The 22,002-nt window shown below is 47.9% G+C and overlaps 1 protein-coding gene across 1 annotated transcript in view; it reads left to right on the top strand.

Moving 5' to 3' along the window:
- LOC310813309 (uncharacterized protein) overlaps positions 1-22,002 on the top strand; it is a 73,662-nt gene that overhangs the window by 17,581 nt on the left and 34,079 nt on the right. Inside the window, exons 3-7 of the mRNA XM_083682213.1 lie at positions 282-338; positions 12,613-12,723; positions 13,127-13,222; positions 14,808-14,957; positions 17,389-18,879. Coding sequence (XP_083538339.1) covers positions 282-338; positions 12,613-12,723; positions 13,127-13,222; positions 14,808-14,957; positions 17,389-18,879 — 1,905 coding nt within the window. The remainder of the gene's footprint in view (positions 1-281; positions 339-12,612; positions 12,724-13,126; positions 13,223-14,807; positions 14,958-17,388; positions 18,880-22,002) is intronic.

The raw sequence follows: 22,002 nt of genomic DNA, 5'->3' as shown, positions 1-22,002 counted from the left end.
ACACGTACAGTTGTATGTGTCCAGCACGGCAGACTGTGACTCAGCGAAGCCCCTGTCTGCTGTCCTGACAGTTTGTCCAGAGTTGTGGGCTGTGTGTAGGCAGTTTTCTATGACAGTGAACTTCAAGCACTGTTGGCAGTAGTGATAAAGTATGTGTTGGTTCCCCTGCTGACACACTGACACGATGGGTATGTGTGTCCACGTGCTAAGCTGTGTGCAGGCAATAGATAGTAATGTGTGTGTGTGTGTGTGTGTGTGTGTGTGTGTGTGTATCTGAGCAGACGCAGAGCCTGCGTTGGAGAATGGGGAGAAGAATGCCCAAGGGGCACAAAAACCTGGTAAGAGTTATCCCAGAATCCCTCTCTTCCGTCCCTGGTCACTCTGAATGGACACGTCCTCATGCACCGTATCTTTCTGTTATTCCACTTTCTGTGTTTTTTCTACTTCTTGTGTCCTCATCCTTTGTTTCTGTTTTCTCTGGTGTTGAGTTCTGGTGTGCGTGGGTTTGTTCCTGTAGTTGTATAGTCTACCACGGTCTTTCATGGCAGGATGAGAAAGTACTACGTCATTGGCTTTACTTGTGGAGGTACAGCATCCTGTGAGTGTACAAGCTTGTTGTTCAGTGTGCTACTACAGCTTTTCATTTGTTGTTTAAGGAGCTTTACATTTTCTGTTTGAATAGTCATAGTTTCAATGATATATAAATATATATATATATATATATATATATATATATATATATACAGTACCAGTCAAAAGTTTGGACACACCTTGCCAAGAGTGTGCAAAGCTGTCATCAAAGCAAAAGGTGGCTACTTTGAAGAATCTAAAATATAAAACACATTCTGGTTTGTTTAACACTTTTTTGTTTACTACATAATTCCATATGTGTCCCTTCATAGTTTTGATGTCTTCAATATTAATCTACAATGTAGAAAATAATAAAAAATAAAGAAAAACCATTGAATGAGAAGGTGTGTCCAAACTTTTGACTGGTACTGTATATATACACCTGTCTTTACTTTTATCTTAAGAGCTGAGTTAGCTTTGTCCTCCATAATTTGAATCTACTCCAGTTTTATAGGTAGAACATTCTCTGACATAGTCAACTATTCAACTACTATGATGCAGTTCAATACATGATGTCCAGAATCGCATGCTCAAGCGTTAGCACCACCCTCCCCTCCTTGCATTGGGTCTGAACCATGCATTGAGAAGCAACTGTGGAACAGCGTCCAATTATGACATCACATTGCCCCTTCTCAAGTGTTCGCCTGGATGATGTATCTAGTCCCTTTGCAGTCCTGGTTAATGTCTTACTACTGATTATAACTCCCTGTCGACCCCGTGCCAAGTGGGGTTTGGTATGAATAGCCAGTATCAGTATATCTGATTGAAGCTTCATTTGTTAGTAATCCTCCTCTGAGGTAATTATCTGTAGCACTGGAGTGTGAAATGCTGCTATAGGCTGTTCGTGTGTTATTGAGGAGGATTTTTAATTACCGCTAACTAAGGCAGGATGTCGGCATAGGGAATTCCGTTTGTGTGTGTGTGCGTGTGTGTGTGTGCGTGTGCGCGCGCACGTGCCCCAGCGAGCGTGTGTGCTTGTGTTTGTGTTTCAGCCTTATTTGTTAAGCCTTATCTTTATTTCTGTTTCGATTTCCTTTGAGATTCTGAGGGTCACCCGTCACACATCCCTGCATTGTGTCCAGACAGAACTCTGAGCGTGCATGGCGGGGATGAGTTTGCATGGGGGAGATGGACACATGGCCTGGCCTGCCTTACTTAAAGCTGTTTGCTCTGTTTACACTGAGATTCACAAGCACACATTCAGGAGCACTCACCAGCCCAGTGGTCATATTGAATATGCCGGTATACCTGTGGTGACAGTGGAGTCTGGTGCTGCGAGTTAGGGTTAGTAACACAGTATAGAATATATTAGACTAGTGCTAGAAAACCGCTATCTCGGGGGCACTTAGTGGCATAGCACACTAATGTGCATACCACATAGTCGCAAGGTTCCTGGTTCGATTCCGACCCTTGATACGTCTTGCATGTCATCCCTCCTCTCTCTCCCTTCCTTCCTGTCAATCTCTACTGTCTCTATCCCATTAAAGCAGAAATGCCCTAAAAAACAAAAACAAAAACAACTAAAAAAAGAAGACGAAAACCACTATCTCTGGTTCATCTGATCTCAATAGACGGCATTTAGCTGACGCTTTTATCCAAAGCGACTTACATTGCAGTGAGTGCATACATTTTCCAGTATATACGGTCCCAGTGGGAATCGAACCCACAACCTAAGCGCTGTTAGCGCCATGCTCTACCAACTGAGCCACAGAGGACCATTTCACTTCGAGTCCACTTGTATTGATGTAAAAGAACATGCAGGTGACGTCCCTGAGTGATGCAAAGTTAGACATCCACTACGTATCACAAGCCAAGGTGCGGTACCATAAGAGCAGAGAGCTTTGGCCCAGTGCCAGGGTAGCTGTGGCCGCTCAGCAGGCTACAGCTCTGTCTGTGTGTTTGGGGGATGAGGGGAGATGTTGTCAGTGGCATGACTGTGGGTGGTCGTCTGCATCTGCATGCACTCTGTTTGTCTGTCTGTCTGTCTGTTTGTCTGCCACGTTCAGCACCAATCACCACAGTTACGTGTGTGTGTGTGTGTGCGTGCGTGTCTGTCTGTGTGTGTCTGTCTGTGTGTGTCTGTCTGTGTGTGTGTCTGTGTGTGTCTGTCTGTGTGTGTGTGTGTCTGTGTGTAGGATATTGGGGTTTCAGACTATGCTCCAAAGCTAGCATTTAGATTCACCTAATCCTGTCTGATTCCTGACTCAAATCCACCATTACAAGATACAAGAAGCTGTTATAACTTATCCTCTAGCCCCAAAACTATTTTAACTGCATTTAGTCCTAGAACTGCTTAGTTAGAGAGAATGCAGTTGCCCTAGACAAACACAAGTTTCTTGCAGTGTTCACGTGTCTAATGAGAGAACGTTATGTATTGTCTGGAAGAGTCACCTGTTGGTGGTGCCATTGGGCCTGACTACACGCTCACAGCATCTGGCCTTTTCCTCCTGCATTGATTCCATTTATCATTGTTATCAACAACTCCCTTTTGGGAGAAGATGCGGGCGGTATAAGTAGTAACTAGGTCACAGAATTGAGAACGTAAGCTGAATGGCAGATCCAGATGCCCCGGGAAGTAGAGTTGTGTGTGTGTGCGTGTGTGCGTGTGTGCGTGTGTGCGTGCGTGTGTGCGTGCGTGCGTGCGTTATAGTTTATGGTTTATGGTGATGCTGCATGTTGCCCCTGACCTGTAGTGCATGCTGTTGCATGGGGAACAAGGCCGGGGAGGGATGTGTGTTGTTGTACAGATCTGGTCCTGCTTTACTAACCAACACTCTTGTTCTCTCCCCAATCGCCTCTCTCACCCATCCTCTTACCCTGCTCTTAATCACACTCAACCCCTTGTTCCCTCTTTCTGAACATTCATATCTCTATCTTTTTTCCTTCTATCTATCTATCTATCTATCTATCTATCACTTCATTTTTCAACTTTCTTTTCCTCTCATCCCTCTGCTCTCCGCCCGCCTCTCTCTTATATTTCCCTCCCTCCCTCCCTCCCCTCCTCCCCTCCCTCCCCTCCTCCCCTCCTCCTCTTGTCTTCCTCAACCCCATGCTTCAGAGGACTAGATCACGTCTCCGCTGCCAGAGTGTCAGCTGTGCTTCTGCTTCTCTGCACCTCTCCTCTCCTCTACCCTTCGATGCCCTCCCCCCCAAAAAAAACCCACAAACACACACACCCCCACCCCCAATGCTCCCCCCTCCTCTCACACACACACACACACACACACACACACACACACACACACACACACACACACACACACCACATGCAATGCATTGAAGAACAGTACACTTCAACGCGAGACCACAGGGTAGAACAGCACACATTCCTGTCTGTGCCTTTGCTCCTCATGGTGAGGGCTGTGTGAGCCGCTCTGCGTGTGAGGACAATGTATGGCTCAGCATGAGAGCAGATATACTGTATGCGGTAGGGCACTGTCAGGCAGGCACGCACACACACACACACACACACACACACACACACACACACACACACACACACACACAGTGACACTGTCAGGCAGGCATGCACACACACACACGCACACACACACACACACACACAGTGACACTGCCACGCACACACACACACACAGTGACACTGTCAGGCAGGCACGCACGCACACACACACACACACACACACACACACAGTGACACTGCCACGCACACACACACACACACAGTGACACTGTCAGGCAGGCACGCACACACACACACACACACACACACACACACACATACACACAGTGACACTGCCACGCACGCACACACACACAAGTGACACTGCCAGTTCCTGTCCTCCTGTCAGCACCCTGTCCACTCCTGCTGGTGAGCATCCAGCTGTAAGGCTATTCCACAAACACCAAACTCTGACCGCTTTAAGCTGCACCGGAGTTGGTCTCTGTCCCTGACAAAGCTTATGTCGTTATTATAATGGACTGCTTTTTGGCACATTAGCACATTCCATAGAGAAGGTTGGCACTTTTCTTTTTTATTGTAGTTTTGTAGGTGTAGGAGTTAAGGATTACAAAGATACAGACAAGAATATGTAATTTTTTCCCCAAAAAATATGTTCCGCTTGTTATTTTACTGTGCAAACTAACAATGATTTGCATTGGCTAAGAACTGGAGAAAGTGTATGTAAAAAAATAAATAAAACGTTGAATGAAGCCTACATGAGTCAAATTCTGAAATTGAAAGCGAATTTGCTGAATGCTCTACTGTACGGTGCTTCTGTGGTTTTACGATGGGTCTTCAGTGTATCAACGGTTCTTCTTTCCGTCACCCTGATATCAGCGTCTCTGTTGCCTCAGCTCCCTCTCAGTCTGCTGCACCGGTGCGTCTGTGTGCAGCAGACCCGAGTCTAAATACTATTTTGTTTTCTTTCAAAAACCTTAGGTGCGCTTGATTTTGCCTGCGAGACGCAGCGGAATCAGTGGTTCAAGCTGAATCAAATGCAGCTAAAGTATTTGAAATAAAACAAATGGCCTATTGACCCAAGTCTGGTGTACTGTAATCTTTTTTACTGTCTGTCTCTCTGTCTGTCTGTCTGTCTGTTTGTCTGTCCGTCCGTCTGTCTGTCTGTCTGTCTGTACCATGTACTAATAAACTCTTTAACTCACATAACCTGGCCTCTTATATCTCTTTCTTCCGGATGTCAATTCGGTGAATGCTGCTCCTTTTATTGTTCCCGCTTTTCCTTGACCTTCTCTCTTTCAGAGGGATGCTCTATTGCTCCGAATGGGCCCCTACACATCTCTGTTCCTTTCACTTTCATCACAGTGACTAACCAACACAGACAGAGACTCTGTGATACTCTGTGCAGCAACCATTTCAATGTGTGTTGTGGCCGTTTTGAAAAGCTGTGAGATTACAGTGTATTGAAAAAAAAAAAAAAAAGAAGAAGAAGAAAATGGCACTATATTTTTCAAGGCTAGGTCGCTGAAAATGTGTTGATCATGTAACAGGATGATATAACCTTTCCCTTTTTAAAGAAGGTAAAGAATAAATATCACCGTCTTATAACCCTCCATTCAATAGGTTCTCTTCTGCTCTCAAACTGTTTTATTTAAGCCCAGACTGCAGTTGAAGGGCTTATTTCAATGGAAATGGGGAATTTTGTATCTGGATTTAACGAGTCTCCTAGGGGAATGATGTTTCCTATTGACTTTTTTTTTCGAAAGTAGACCGAAATATGGACCCACTTACAGTACCTGCTTTGTTATGAAGTTTCATCAGAAAAGGTACTCTCATAGGAATACAAGATGGAGAGGGAAGCCAGTACAGGAGCATCACTGGACGACGGTAATGGTCTGTCCCCAAAGCTGCAGCGCAGAGACTGACATCCCCAGTAAGACTTGTATGTCCTTGTCTAACAATCCCTTTGTACTCTCAGATGAGCTGTAACCTTCGTTGCTGCTTTAAGCGTGTGTGAGTGTGAGTGTGAGTGTGAGTGTGTGTGTGTGTGTGTGTGAGTGTGAGTGTGAGTGTGTGTGTGTGAGCGTGTGTGCGCGAGCGTGTGTGCGCGAGCGCGTGTGTGTGTGCGTGTGTGCGTGTGCGTGTGTGAGTGTGAGTGTGAGTGTGAGTGTGAGTGTGAGTGTGAGTGTGAGTGTGAGTGTGTGTGTGTGTGTGTGTATATATATCTATATGTCCGCTCCTATCCGTGCCAAGCAAGGGGCCTCACTGTGCGTCTGGGTGTTTGGCAGGGCTCTCCTCTCTCCTGGGGGAAGCTCTATATGGGTCAGCCTGGCCTAGTTTCGGCTGGAGGCTGGAAGGAGCGCTGCAGTTCTATGGGCTGGAGGGATCTGCAGCGCTGGATAGCCCCATAGCAGATGTGGAGTCAGGCTGATCAGAGTGGAGGCCCGTCCCTTCAGAGCACCAGAACCTCATGAGAGACAGAGAGCCCTGGCCCTGCCAGCTGTGCTCACCCACAACCCTGAGAGAGAGACCTCCACTACCACCGCCATGGAGAGACCGGGGGAACAGAGGAGAGAGAAGGGGAAGAGAGGACAGAGATAGAGATAGAATATTATAGAGACACACAATATCAATTGTATTGAAAAAGGCTGTTTTGCCTATCATAAGTTCTCTGCCGTTACTGAATATGTCTGAAAGCCATTTGGCACGACTGTCTACTCGAGTGATGACAGACTAAATTTAGGCCAAATTTCATTAAGATCGATTCAGCAGTTTTTTGTTTTTTTGTGCCTTTTTTTTTTGCCTTTCTTCTGAAAGCAGTGAGAGAAGGTGTGAATCCTAAACGACGTGCCCATTGTTGAGTGTAACTTCAATGTTGTTTGAAGTACAGTAGCCCAACAAAGCTTCTGTAGCAGCAGTTAAAACTGAGTGTGCTGTGAAACCCTGTCAGTGCATAGATCAGATTTCGAGGCGAGGTGCTCAATTTAATTTCCTGTTTTGTTCAGCTATTGACAACTCATGAAAAAAAATTCTAACTTAAAACTTAGTTTTTTGTATTGAATAATAATCCACATGCACTCCAGTTAAGTGCAGCGCAGCAATCATACATTGTAAACACATTTTCCTCAGTGACTGTAGATTTGACATACAAACTCACAAGTACTGTGCATTACAGTCAACCTCAAACAAACAAGAGAGAATGAGGGGAGTAGTTGCGCCAGTGTTGAGTTGTGTACTCAAATGAATCTAGGGTATCTATCTGTCCAAATTACGCAAGCATCCAACTTCTCCTCTTACAGTGCCCTCCATAAGTATCGGAAAGAGGAAGCATTTTGTCTTATTTTAGCTCTATACAGTTGGCTTTATAACAGTTTGGATTTGAAATCAAACAGTTGCTATGCTATTACAGATTATCAGATTTAATTTAATGTTGTCTTTTTCAGATTGGTTTCACCATTTAGAAATTACAAACCTTTGTATACAGTCCCCCTATTTCAGGGCACCAAAAGTATTGGCTTGGCAGGTGTTTCTGGTTAGTGTGGTGTGTTCTGTCACTTCATTTGTGCAGGCATAAGAGAGCTGTCAATGTCTAGTATTAATTATAGGCTTTGCATTTGCCTTTGTAGTCTGCCATTGGTGTCTGTCAACATGAGGACCAAAGAGACATCAATGAAAGTCAAGGCAGCCCTAATGAGGCTGAAATATCAGAAACATCACAGAATCACTAAAGAAGGAGGCAAACTCATTGCATTTATTGGTGGAAAGGAGGCCGGGGGTGGGGGGGGGGGGGGGGTGGGGAGGGGGGTTGTGAGCCTATCGACAGTAGCAAATAATGTGTGCAAATTGTAGAAAAAAGGTTGCCTAGCGCTTCTCAATTCTGAATTGTAAGTGTTGAGTTTCTCTTTATGCATGTCATAATGAATTTGGAGTTTTGTTTTTTCGCCATTTGCACTCATTTTTGCGCAAAGCCTTTACCAAACACTACCGTGAAGGCATGTGTTAAGCCTTTACCAAACACTACCGTGAAGGCATGTGTTAAGCCTTTACCAAACACTACTGTGAAGGCATGTGTTAAGCCTTTACCAAACACTACTGTGAAGGCATGTGTTAAGCCTTTACCAAACACTACCGTGAAGGCGTGTGTTACACCTTTACCAAACACTACTGTGAAGGCATGTGTTAAGCCTTTACCAAACACTACTGTGAAGGCATGTGTTAAGCCTTTACCAAACACTACCGTGAAGGCGTGTGTTACACCTTTACCAAACACTACCGTGAAGGCGTGTGTTACACCTTTACCAAACACTACTGTGAAGGCATGTGTTACACCTTTACCAAACACTACCGTGAAGGCATGTGTTAAGCCTTTACCAAACACTACCGTGAAGGCATGTGTTAAGCCTTTACCAAACACTACCGTGAAGGCATGTGTTAAGCCTTTACCAAACACTACCGTGAAGGCATGTGTTATGCGCCTTCAACCAGAGATGTTACACACAAGACGAACTGTGTAAATCCATCTAAATATTCATATTCATGCATCTTTAATCCTGTAGCAGAGTAGAGCATGCGTAAATGGATTCATCTCCCATCACCCCTTGTCCAGACACACTGCTTACATATAAGCAGTTATTAACATCATAAACACAAAACAGTATCAAGGTTAGGACATTCTTTGTCCCAAGTTCTTACATTTAGTGACTCCCATGAACTCACATACTCATGTATGAGTGGACAGGGTTTGGAGTAGACTTGTATTATTTGGGTTGTCAAAAAACTGTGAGCTGGACAATGTTGTAATTCTTATGTCAGTACTGTAAGTAACGCTTAAGGGGGAGCCTACATTGAAGCATTGATATGTTTAATGCTTTGTTGAACACTGCTTCTGAGCCCTTTTTTAATTAATTCATAGATACAGGAATAGAGACCGGGACATCAGAGGCTACTGCTGAAAGCTGTTATGCCACAAATGACTCAAGCCCTCTCCGTGCGTTACATCACAGAGCATGCATTAGCTTAAATGGATGGCCTTGTTCAAAGCTTCTCTAATGTATGTTGTCATTACTGTGCTGCATACGGGCAGGGCACAAAGTCATGTGTTGGAGACGTGGTCCCTGCAGTCTGAGAGAAAAACTGTCCGTCAGACACCAACAGCCAGCCGGACCGACCTTGTAGGATGCTGCCTGCTCAGCTGTTCGAGATAAATATAGATGGAGTGCACACGCACACACACACACACACACACGCGCACACACAGAGAGAGCCTCTGCCCATAGAGACACAGCAGCAGTAGTAATCTGGGTCAGACAGAGCCATAGAGTACGCTAGGAGACATTAAGGGAGAGAGGGATACAACTCCAGGCAAAGGCATCCTAAAGTTCACTGCTCCTCAGTGCTCCTCTTCCTACTGAGCCAGAAAGCCCCATACTGCTGTGATGTATGTTGAACCACATAACACCAGTTTATCTCCCCCCCCCCCCCCCCCAGTTTCTTTCTTTCCTTTACTTTCTCTGTCTGTCTGTGCTCTCCCTCACTCTTGCCCCGTTGTGCCTCCCTGATGCTCTCAGACAAACCCATTGTATTTGACTATAGGTTAATGTATTTGCTAGCAAGCTAACTACTCATAGTAGGCCTCTGCAACCCAGAAAGCTGTGAGTGCAACATGACTTGGCATTTTTTGCCCAGACCCCCCTGTCTGTCTGTTTGTTTGCGGTTTATTTATGTACCAATGGTGATGTGTGGAGTTGCTGGAGTGTAAGCTGCTTGGGGCTGTCACTGCTGTCTCAGTAGCATTCGTGACCATACCCAGGCTTTCTTCACTACCAGTCTGCCCTCAACACTCTCTAGCCTGGCATCAACCCTAAGATCTGAACACTACAGTCCAGCGGCAAGCTCTCTCCCAGACGTGTGTGTGTGTGTGTGTCTTTGTGTCTGTATCCCCCAGCCCCTTATGTCTGTCCTCAGAAGGGTGAGTGGACAGTGAACTGTGTCTCCAGCTGCAGTAACACTGAGAGGTCTTATGAGTTGATGTGGGCCTGGGAGCTCTGAGACTGTGTCCTCACACTGAGGGTAACACGTCATTTGAAAAGAGGGGAGTCATAGTATACAGTGCATTCGGAATTCAGTATTCAGACCCCTTAACTTTTTCTACATTATGTTATGTTCCAGCCTTATTCTAAAATGTTCAGGTCTCTCCAGAGATGTTCGATCGGGTTCAAGTCCGGGCTCACTCAAGGACATTCAGAGACTTGTCCCGAAGCCACTCCTGCGTTGTCTTGGCTGTGTGCTTAGGGTCGTTGTCCTGTTGGAAGGTGAACCTTCGCTCCAGTCTGAGGTCCTGAGCACTCTGGAGCAGGTATCTCTCTGTACTTTGCACTGTTCATCTTTCCCTCGATCCTGACTAGTCTCCCTGTCCCTGCTGCTGAAAAACATCCACACAGCATGATGCTGCCACCACCATGCTTCACCGTAGGGATGGTATTGGCCAGGTGATGAGCGGTGCCTGGTTTCCTCCAGACTCTTGGCATTCAGACCAAAGAGTTCAATCATGGTTTCATCAGACCAGAAAATCTGGCTGTCATGTGTTTTTTACTGAGGAGTGGCTTCCGTCTGGCCACTCTACCATAAAGGCCTGATTGGTGGAGTGCTGCAGAGATGGTTGTCCTTCTGGAAAGTTCTCCCATCTCCACAGAGGTACTCTGAAGGTCTGTCAGAGTGACCATTGGGTTCTTGGTCACCTCCCTGATGATGGTCCTTCTCCTCCTATTGCTCAGTTTGGCCGGGCGACCAGCTCTAGGAAGAGTCTTGGTGGTTCCATTTCTTCCATTTAAGAATGATAGAGGCTACTGTGTTCTTGGGGACCTTCAATACTGCAGACATTTTTTGTACCCTTCCCCAGATCTGTGCCTTGACACAATCCGGTCTCGAAGGTCTATGGACAATTCCTTCGACCTCATGGCCTGGTTTTTGCTCTGACTTGCAGTGTCAACTGTGGGACCTTATATAGACAGGTGTGTGCCATTCCAAATCATGTCCAATCAATTGAATTTACCACAGGTGGACTCCAATCAAGTTCGAGAAACATCACAAGGATGATCAGTGGAAACAGGATGCACCTGAGCTCAATTTTGAGTGTCATAGCAAAGGGTCTGAAAACATATGTAAATGTGATATTTCAGTTTTTTAGTTTTAACAAATTAGCAAACATTTCTAAAAACCTTGGCTTTGTCATCATGGGGTATTGTGTGTAGATTGATGAGGGAAAAATGCATTTAATCCATTTTAGAATAAGGCTGAAACATAACAAAATGTGTTAAGGGGTAAGAATAGATAAATAGATAAATACTTTATTGTTTCCAAAGAGCTGGGAATAGTGTAGCAATGCAAGGAGAAATGATTTTATAAAATAATTTACAAAACAACTTCTGTAGTCAAGATATAGACACTGAAGACACTGTTTAGTTGAGTTTCCAGAAAGCTGTGTCGCACTAAGGTAATCTAAAGCCTATTGAAACTCAGTGGAGTTAAGATGATCTTGCTCTACAGGTTTCGGGGGGACTCACTGCAGAACCCTCGTCTTGAGTTTAACTCTAAAGTCGGAGATGAAAAGCTGTGGCTGTTCCATGTTTTTAGGGTTTTTTTTCATGCCAAGAACTTGGAATGCCCCTTCCAAAGCTGCTCAGATAGATTTCAGCACCTTGGACAGTAACACAATTGGGGAATACGTGTCCCTCTCAGCCTGTTATTTTTCCTCTGTTCCTTTGGCACAAAGTCAAGTGAGGAAGCAACACAGCCCATTTAATGTAGGTGTGTTCAGCTTTCCTCTCACATCTGCACTGTGAAAAGGCCAACAGTTTCGACCTCTTTGACTCCTCTTGTCTCATTGAATAGTGTATTATCGAGCCCTGAGCCAGACAAAGGCAGAGGCATAGACACACACATACGCACACACAGAGGAGCATGTGAGGACACAGTCTGCTGCACTGCTGCTTTCAAATCAATCAAACTGACCCTGCCGACGGAAAGTCCTGTGTCCCGTACGGAAGTCCAAACAACTCCCCTTTCCTCCCCCCCCTGTCTGGTTTTGGGATGCGGTGGTGCTATGTTTGTGACTTTGGGTATCATCCTGTCTGCTCGCGTCACTGTCATCCTGTGTGAAGCTGGGGGGGCGGTAGGGGGGGGTGCTCTACCACAGCGGCCAAAACAGCCACATCGGATCAGCCGATCAGGCGGAGGGCCTAGATGGAGTCAGGACCCAAAGAGTGCCCTGGCGACTGGGACGTGGTGGGGGGGGATTGCAGGGGGAGAGGCAGGAGGGAGGGAGGCGGGGGGTGGGGGGCCGGACGACCGCAGGCTGGGACTAGAACCAGTCACAGACAGTGAGACGTCACTATGGCCCAGACTGCTGCCTCTGATCTGTACAGGGCTGCGAGTTCACAGTGGTTGCAGAGATGCAGCTGAGACTACACTGTAGAGAACGGGTGTGTGTGTGAGTAATACTGAGTAGTGTTGTCGATTTTACAACCCTGTCATATATATCATGTATCATGTTTCCGTCACTGCAGGTTCTAAAGTGACACCGGGGGGACAGATTTTAGCGTCACGCCCAGAGCCACAGGGTGAAGTGCGTCCCAGCTTGGCAGATCAGCAGGCTTTTGCCACAGACTTCCTCTCAGGTAAGACCTGATGCTGTTTTTCTGTCGATCCTTTTCTGCTGGGCTACCTTCTGTTACATCCCAGAGCATTTCCTGTTTATTGATTTTGAGGTATAGCTGAGATCTGAACTCAACTCATACAGGTGTGCAAGTTACCTCAAAAGAAAAATGTTAGAAAATACTGTAAAATAATGTTGTGGAAAATTGCATTTTTAGTCTTTGTCTGTGTACAAGGGGAATCTCATGCTTAGTCTTTCTCTCTCTCTCTCTCTCTCTCTCTCTCTCTCTCTGCCTTCCCTCCTGCTGTGGTGTTGTCTGATTGGATTTGCTTGCTCATGCGCTTCTCTCTTCTGCCTCTCTTCCCCATCTTCCCAATCTTCCCCATCCTCTCCTCCCCCTCCCCCTCCTCCCCCTCTCTGTCTAGGCTCCATGTCTGGATATCCTGACCAGTGGAGCTCCGCCCCCCAGCCCAACCCTCCCCAGATGATGGACAGTGGCCTGATTGGAGGAGCGTTCTCAGGTGGATGCTTCAGTTCAGTTGTCAATATATTAGACTGAGCTTATATTATCACTGAGCACTTTATTAGGAACACTGTACTAATACTGGGTAGGGCCTCCATTTGCTCTCAAAATAGCCTCAATTCTTCGTGGCATTGATTCCACAAGATGTTGGAAACATTCCTTTGAGATTCTGGTCCCTGATGACATGATTGCATCACGCAATTCCTGCTTTTTCAGGTGCACTTTCAAGCTGTGAATCTCCCGTTCTACCACATCCCAAAGGAGTTCTATTGGATTCAGATCTGGTGACTGGGAAGGCCACTGAAGAACACTGAACTCATTGTCTTGTTCATGAAACCAGTTTGAGATGACTTTTGCTTTGTGACATGGGGCATTACCATGCTGGAAGTAGCCATTAGAAGATGGGTAAATTGTGGCCATGAAGGGATGCATATGGTCAGCAACAATACTCAAATAGGCTGTGGCATTCAAGCGATGATTGATTGGTATTAACGGGCCCAAAGTGTGCCAAGAAAACACTCCCCACACCATTACACCACCTCCACCATGAGAAGGTGTACAGGTGTTCCTAATAAAGTGTTTGGTGAGTGTATGTCTAGATGATGTCTAGATTAATGCTAAGAAACTTTCATCAATAAGTAGACCATACTATATGGATGAATAATTGATAAAGAATGATCTTATACAGAGTATGAACTCAGTATGTCCCAGTAGGAGGTCTGCGCTCGGCCACACTGACGATTGTTGAAGGACTTGTTGCTTGAAGACACACACTGTCACACACACTACTGTCTCTCTCTCTCTCTCTCTCTCTCGCTCTCTCTCTCTCTCACTCTCTCTCTCTCACTCTCTCTCTCTCTCTCTGTCTCTCTCTCTCTCTCTCTCTCACTCTCTCTCTCGCTCTCTCTCTCTCTCTCTCTCTCTCTCTCGCTCTCTCTCTCTCTCTGTCTCTCGCTCTCTCTCTCTCTCGCTCTCTCTTTCTCTCTCTCTCTCTCTCTCTCGCTCTCTCTCTCTCTCTCTTTCTCCCTCTCGCTTTTGCTCGCGCTCTCGCTCACAAACACACACACACACACACACACACACACACACACAGGAACAGAGTAGCTGTGAATCCTCATGAGGGACCAAATGGATGCCATGTTGAGGACGATGGTTATTGGGTGTTTGGGGGTGTGAGTCATTGCTGTGAAGCTTCAGTCGATACCCCAGTTCCCCTGCTTTCCCCTGCCTCTGTTTCTTCCAGACTGAGACGTTCTCCAGCTGACTGGTGGCATTCCTCACTTCACAGAATGAGCAATCCTTAATGACGATGGCTGTATTTAGCCGGGAACCATCCTCAAATGTGTCCGTTTTTCATCCCTTGTCTATGCAGCTGAAAAGAACATGATGGGGTCGTTAGTTTGACCATAGCTCTCATTCCGCTTTCCTGTAGGATGACTCATTTGGTAGGAAGCCTGTTCAGTGGCTTCATTCTCATACAGTAGGTTGATCTGTGATTGCCGGTGCTGACGCTCAAGCTCAGTGTACCGGGTTCAGTGTAAAATAGTCCTGATTGCTTTGCTCTGTGTGTCTCTCTGTGGCAGGTCTCTCCCAGCCAGACATAGGGGTGAACATGGAGGTGGGGGTGGCTCCACTCCCAGCAGAGCAGCCTCCGAGCATCGCTGAACCCCAGAAACAGGCCCCCATGGTCTCAGAGCCTCAGATGACCAAGAACACCCAGGACATGTCTGCAGGTAGGGCGAGACACGGGACCATGTGGTAGTAATCAACTGCAAAATCATCAAGTTCAGCCTCCTGCATGCACCTACCTCAGTGGTGTGTGTGTGTGTGTGTGTGTGTGTGTGTGTGTGTGTGTGTGTGTGTGTGTGCGTGTGTGTGTGCGTGTGTGTGTGCGTGTGTGTGTGCGTGTGTGTGTGCGTGTGTGTGTGCGTGTGTGTGTGCTTGTGTGTGTGCCTGTGTGTGTGCCTGTGTGTGTGCCTGTGTGTGTGCCTGTGTGTGTGCCTGTGTGTGCGCCTGTGTGTGTGTGTGTGTGTCTGTCTGTGTCTGTGTCTGTGTGTCACGCCCTCCCCCTATCTTCCACTCCCTATCCCATGTCCAGTGGATGAGGTCTGGTTTTGTTGAGGATTACGGTATCATGGCAGAGCAGAATGTCTCCCTGCGGGGCTCATATCCATACCTAACCCCAGCACTGTGTAGGACATCCTCACACACCACACCAAGGAGCAGTGGGCCCTCTCCTCCACAGAGGGGCACTACAGCAAGGGCTGTGGCTATCTCACTCCATCACTCTACTGAGTGGGGAAAGCCCCTGCTGGGGAAAGCCCCATACTGTACAGTATATTATGATGCACCTCAAATGGTATAGAGTGTCACAATGTTATGGCTGCTGTCGCTCAGCGTCCCTGTCATATCTCAGGGTCTTCTTGGACAGCATGGCAGTGTGGTATTCCACAGCTGAGTCCCAGTGTTACGCCACTGTGCAGCAGGTGGCCTTCACCATGCAACACGAGCCCGTGTACCGGGAAATACCATGCAGCTCGTCTGCAGAGTCATGTAGAGCACAGAGTATCTGAGTCCATAGGTCATAACACTGATGTTGCTGTATGGAGAAGGAATCATTCAGAAATCTGTAAACCAGCTGAATGTGAAACAAGCTTATACTCTGTGAAACACTGTGGTGAAGAAGGTGTCAGGTTATGACTCAACAATGCAGCAAACCCCTCTGTCGGTGTAAAAGATACTCTTACTCATGGGAGAGAACAACTACAGTTCAGCGTACTTGGCAGACAAAAGAGCCTCTGCTGCTGAAGCCATGAAGTATTAATGTAATCCATGTAAGTTAGTTTTTGTGGGGTTTTTTGCGTATTAGCAAAATGTGTCGACTCTGCACTGCCTGGGGTTGTGGCGGGCAGAGCTGAGAACCAGTGCAGCAAAAGTGCTGCAGTGTGACTCCATTATGTGTCGAATGCCACCCCTCCTGCTGTATTAGTCATACAGTAGATCCAGTCGCACACCCGCAGACCTGCAACCTATGGGCTGTGGGGAAACCACACCCCTGTCGCGGCTCTGCAGAGGGAACCATGACTGTTAACCTTCTGTCGCGGCCCGTCATACCAACAGTTTCCCCTTGGGCATTCTGAAAGCTCCGAAGTGATGTGTTATAGTCTCTCCTCTCTGCTCTGACACAGTAAGTTATTCTCTGTCCTGTGTGAATGTAAAAAGTGGCCCTCAAGAGGACCATAACTTACATGGGCTGACAAAGAGCCGCTCCAGTAAGAGGGAGTTTTCATGGGCAGCTACCGAAGGACAGAGACAATTCAGGCAAAAAAGTCCCAGCCTTACTGGGTAATCACATCCTCTAAATCCTTTTCTTTCCTTCCTTCTCCCTCCCTCCCTCCCTCCCTCCTCCTCCCTCCCTCCCTCCCTCCTCTTCTACGAAACAAATGCAGCTTGACTGTGCAAGCTCAACTGCCCGAATGCATGGGGTTCTCATTATTCCAAACAGTCCAGGAAACAAAGTGTGCTGTACCCCATACTGTTTCAATAATGACATGACTTCCCCAAGCTAATTGATGATTACATTGAACTCCATCTTGCTGTCTACAGTTGTGAGTGAAATGTGGAGAGCTCTTTTGTGTTTCTCAACACTATAATGGCGTGTGCGTGCGTGCGTGCGTGTGCGTGCGTGCACACGTGCGCGCGTGTGTGTACTGTCTTTTGTTTATTGTTCGCGTGGCTGTACTTGACCCTGTTTGTGTATCTATTCCTCTATTCAGTAAGTCAGTCCCTTACTCTGTTGTGAGGGAAACAGATACAGCATCTCTACAGATCTCAAACCATTACGTCAGTGTCAATGGCAACATGCCCTACAGCAGTCCTGAGTCAGTCTCAAACCTCCAGTATTACCATTCAATCCCTCAGCCTTCTGAGTCACTGAGGCAACCGGCCAATCAGGATGCATGAGTGATTTTTACCCATGTTGCATTTTAAGTGTTCAGTGACTATCCCAGTCCCTGCATGGAGCTTGTGTGTGTGTGTGTGTGTGCGTGTGCGTGTGCGTGTGCGCGTGTGTGCGTGTGCGCGTGTCTGTGTGTCTGTGTGTCTGTGTGTCTGTGTGTCTATGTGTGTATGTGTGTTAAACTCTCTTCCCTCTCCACACGCGAGGTGCCCTGGGCGACTGTTGGCCAGACGAGGCCTGCATTCCCACCGACCTCCCTTTCACCTCCAGCGTCTCCACGGTGATCAGTCGCCATGCCAGCCACCTGGCAGCCAGCCCAGAGGACCCCCCTGACTCAGGCTGGCCCCAAAGAGACAACCCTGCTGTGGGGGAGGAGAGGGAGGGTGAGGGGTCCGCCGACCGCAAACAACAGCAGAGGAAGAAGAAGAAGAGGAGGCCCAGGGATGAGGCATATGATCACACAGAAACCAGGGGACACCCGGAAACTCAGGCTGAGAATACCCCCCCCTTTGAGGGCCACCACAGGGTCTCCCCTCGTAGGGACAGGGGTGGGGGCGGGGACAGAGAAGGGGGCTGGGAGCGTGAGGAGCCAGGGAGAAGCGGAGGTCGGGGGAAGAGGGGCAAGAGCAGGAAGAAGCTTCCAGAAGAATGGGGCGTCACGGCCGAGCCTTTCGTCCCCTCATCAGCCTCTCATCTGCCAGAGGGGTTATTAAACCTGTCAGCGTCTACCCTGGCCCACCCCCAGCCTATGGAAAGCCCATTCCCCAGCATGGGCCACGTCCTGTGCTCTGTCATTGACGACTTCTACCCAGAGGAGGCCATCATCCCAGCCTCTCTCACCCAGGATCTGCTCTCTCTCACAGCCAGCCCACCACCATCTTCCCTGGACTGTGAGCTGCTGCCCGCCACCCCCATCTCCATGCCCACCAACCAGGGAGACTCACCCAAGGGCACCTTCCCTATGGCTCCCCGTCCAGACGACCCATTTGCCGCCAGCTACCATGACCTGTTGATGGACACTGAGAATGCCAGCCTGGGAAATGCTAATGAGGCCTTCGCCCCAACCTTCCCCCTAGACTCCCAGGTTAATGAGGCTGGGGGTAGAGTGAGTGAGAGGGGGCTGTTTGACCAGAACTCCTCCGTCACAGAGTGTCACATGCAGGATGTCTACATGAAGGAGGTCCAGGTCTCCTTCAGCCCCGCCTCTCAGCCAAGCCCTGGCCTATCCCCCATAGAGCAGTCCAATGATGTCATAGCCTCTGCCCCCCCTCTCTCCCCCTCAGCAGGCTCCTGGCTCCTGAATGACTCCCACCCCAACAACAACCATCCCTTTGAGTTCTCTGACATCTCCACTCCTGGCCGCCCCCTACCTGTGGGTCTAGCCTTCGACACCCCCAGCCCAGCCCCCCTCCGCTCCCCTAAAACCACACCAGAGTTCCACAACAGGGAGGCTAAGGAGGCCAAATCTTTAGCACAGACGCAGTCTAAAAAATCACGCTCTTCCTCCTCCTCTTCTTCTTCCACCAAGAGCCCCACCTCCCCAGGCACTAAGTCTCCCCCCCAGGCCTCCCCAGTCCTCAGCCCTTCCTCCCCCTCAGAGGCCTACCAGAGCTCAGGCCTCAACCCCACAGCCAAGCCCTTTTTCCCCAGCTTCGCAGACACCCTGGAGACCCCTGCCACCGCCCCCGTGATGGAAGGTTTGTTGCAGTGGCGTGTGTACACCATTAGATGCATGGGCGTGTGGGTCTAAGACTGGCCTGGGACTATAGTTCACTTGCTCAGACTAGACTGCCTGCGTCACTGACTGACTGACTAACACCTGGTCTCCATGGAAAGCTCTGTACAAGGCAGTGGTTTGGCTTGGCATTGCTTGGAGGTGCCTCTCTCTTTCTCTCTCACCCAGATTGCGTTGCTATGACTGGCCAATGCTGGAGTGTTTTATTAACCGTTTGTGGTTGAAGGGTGTACTACTAACCACACACATTCTGTCCACAGCATTTATCAGTGGTCTGTGTCTCTCCTCACCAAACCTCTCTCTCTCTTTCTCTCTCTCTCTCTCTCTCTTTCTCTCTCTCTCTCTCTCTCTCTCTCTCTCTGTCTCTCTCAATCTCTCTCTCAATCTCTCTCTCTCTCTCCCTCTCTCTCTCTCTCTCTCTTCACTCCCTCTGTGTTGGTGTCTCAATTAACAGTCTGCTGTCTATTGGAACTTCACGACTCGTTCTTCTCCTCTGTGGTGGAAATAACATTGTGCTCCTCTTTGTCTCTCCTCTGACCATCTCTTTCAGAGAGTACTACTGTACCTTTACGTAAAAACAGTTCTCCGTTGATGTTTTTGTCACAGTGCTGAACCAACCACAGCAATGCATGAATCCTAACCCCAAAGCATGTCTCTGAATGGCCTCTCAAATCAGGTCAAAGTGTTAATTGTTACTATCTGCTGTTTCTTTTTCTTTCCATGTCGTGCCAATGCTACATCCATGTCCACCACTTCTGCCCAATAGGTGAGTGAGATTGATCCCTTTCTATTGTGTTGTCTTATGATATTGAGAGAGTCTTGTGAATAGATTTGTGGAAAGGCTTCAGCTGCAATGCACCACAGTGATAACTTCAGCTAGAGCAGGTGGCTTGCTGAAGCAGGTGGCCCTGGGTCTGAATCCAAGGATAAATCAATGCATGAAGTGCAGAGGTGCTGTCACTGGGACAGGAGCTAATAGGTGCAGTAACAGGTGGAGGATGGGGGGATAGGGATCACACACACACACACACACACACAGAAACACAAACACACACACACACACACACACACAGGAAGGAAGGAAGTGTTTAAAAGCTCCAGATGTTGGCTTGGTCCCCTGGGTCTCCCAGCCCACTCTGCATGCAAGTGAAGGTAAGCTGGGCCCTCTCCCAATCCCACCCCTGCTGAGCTCCTTACGTAAGTTTTCCACTTTCTGCCTGACCTCTAACAGCTTGACTCTCAATGTGCTCAGAGGGGTGAAGACCCTCTGGGTGTGCCACACACACACACACACACACACACACACACACACACACACACCCTTTCTGCCCCCCACCCACCTGACCCAGAGCTGACTAAAGCCAGGGTAGCATCATCCAATCAATGACCAGCCAGATGCCACAGTGTTCTCTCTCTCTCTCTCTCTCACTCACTCTCTCTCCCCCCCCCCTCTCTCTCTGTCGGATGATGTCCTGAGTGGTTCGGTTTCTGTGGCATTCATTGTTATTTTACTGACCCGATGAAGGGGATTAAATTCAATTCACTCTCCCGTCTCACAGTATTTCTGTGTAAATAATAAAGCTCAGGGGTTATGTTTTCCATGCACCTTTCCCTTCCCATTGCAGTCGCCGTCCCCTGTCTGACGGCTCATTTCTACAGTTGATGTTTGCAGGAGCAAGTGGTAAACAGATTTGAAAACAGTGACATTTGCCATGTGTATCTGTCTCTCAAGATACAGCTGTCGCATCCCCAGTCAATTATACATAGCCTTCAGGATCAGGCAGCTGGAAGCGAGAGCCTCCCGAACGACGCACGGGATTCATTTTGCCTGGCATCCCTTGATAATGAAGAGTTATGACAGAGCAACACCTTTCTCCCGCCCTCAGAGACACTTTGGAGGGATCGTCGGTGGACTACCGTGTAAAATATTTATGTTTACGCGAGCCCTGCGCGAGCAGAGCAGCTGGTCTATAAATAGGTCAGGTTGACATGTTGCAGTGTCAGAGAGAGAGGCTCCTGCAGGCGCCGACATGGTTATTGAAGAGGCGGAGGAAGGAACCGATGGCTTGCTTTACTCTCTCGCCCCGCGTCATTTCCTGTCTGCGCTTCCTAGTGGGCCTGAGATTGTTGAGTTATTCACCTGTGGGTTCGGAGACGGTGGAACTGAGGATTGTGTAAACTGGCAATTAAGGTGTTTTTGATCAATGGCCCCGAAACATAAGTGCTTTATTTTGTCTGCCACCTGGAGTCGGCCAAAACAGCAGATTCATTGTTAATCTCGGGTAGAAAATCGATGGTGGGATAGCAGACTGAACTGTTCAATTCTGTTCCCTTTGATTTAATAGCCTTGGTGTGTGTGTGTGTGTGTGTGTGTGTGTGTGTGTGTGTGTGTGTGTGTGTGTGTGTGTGTGTGTGTGTGCGTGTGTGCGTGCGTGCGTGTGACACAGCTGCTTCTGCTGTGCCTCTGTAATTTGCCCTCTGTCAGTGTGCCGGGGTGCGGCCCTGTCATTGAGGGTAGTAGTTAAACTCTGTAGGAGACAGGAGACAGGGCTGTGGTATACCAGCAGGGTGCTGTTAAGGCTGGATTATATATCGTGTGAGTGTGTTAGTGTGTGTGTGTTTGTGCTGTGCAAGTTCCTTGTCTTTGTTTTGTTCACAGTGGGCCGTATTCAGAGATGAGATAAGTGTGTCACAGTAAATATGGACTAACACTAAGTCCAACAATAAGCAGTTCTCCTGTTTATCCATATTCAGACCTCAGACTTATTCACTGACTTAAGCTCCTCCTACTAAGATGGGTAAATAAGAGGGGTGAACCCCAGATAGAGGTGTGTCCTGAGATGTTCCCAATTCACACTTAGACTTGCTAATGTGAAAAAGTGGAATATGTCTACACCGAGTCTAGTGACACAGTATGTTGAAGTGTAGAGCACCAAAAATTATATTTTTCTGTGTTATGGTGTTAAGAGCAAAATAATATTATGCCAGGAATCTTGCAGGAAAAATAATTCACTCGAGTCTGATATGTTGACTACTGCAACGCACTCCTGGCCGGTCTCCCCGCCTCCACCATCAGGCCTCTGCA

Source organism: Argentina silus (assembly GCF_951799395.1).
Source record: "Argentina silus genome assembly, chromosome: 1".
In the NCBI taxonomy this organism is placed as follows: domain Eukaryota; kingdom Metazoa; phylum Chordata; class Actinopteri; order Argentiniformes; family Argentinidae; genus Argentina; species Argentina silus.
Note: the sequence above shows the minus strand (reverse complement) of the source record. Positions and strands in the feature narration are given on the sequence as shown.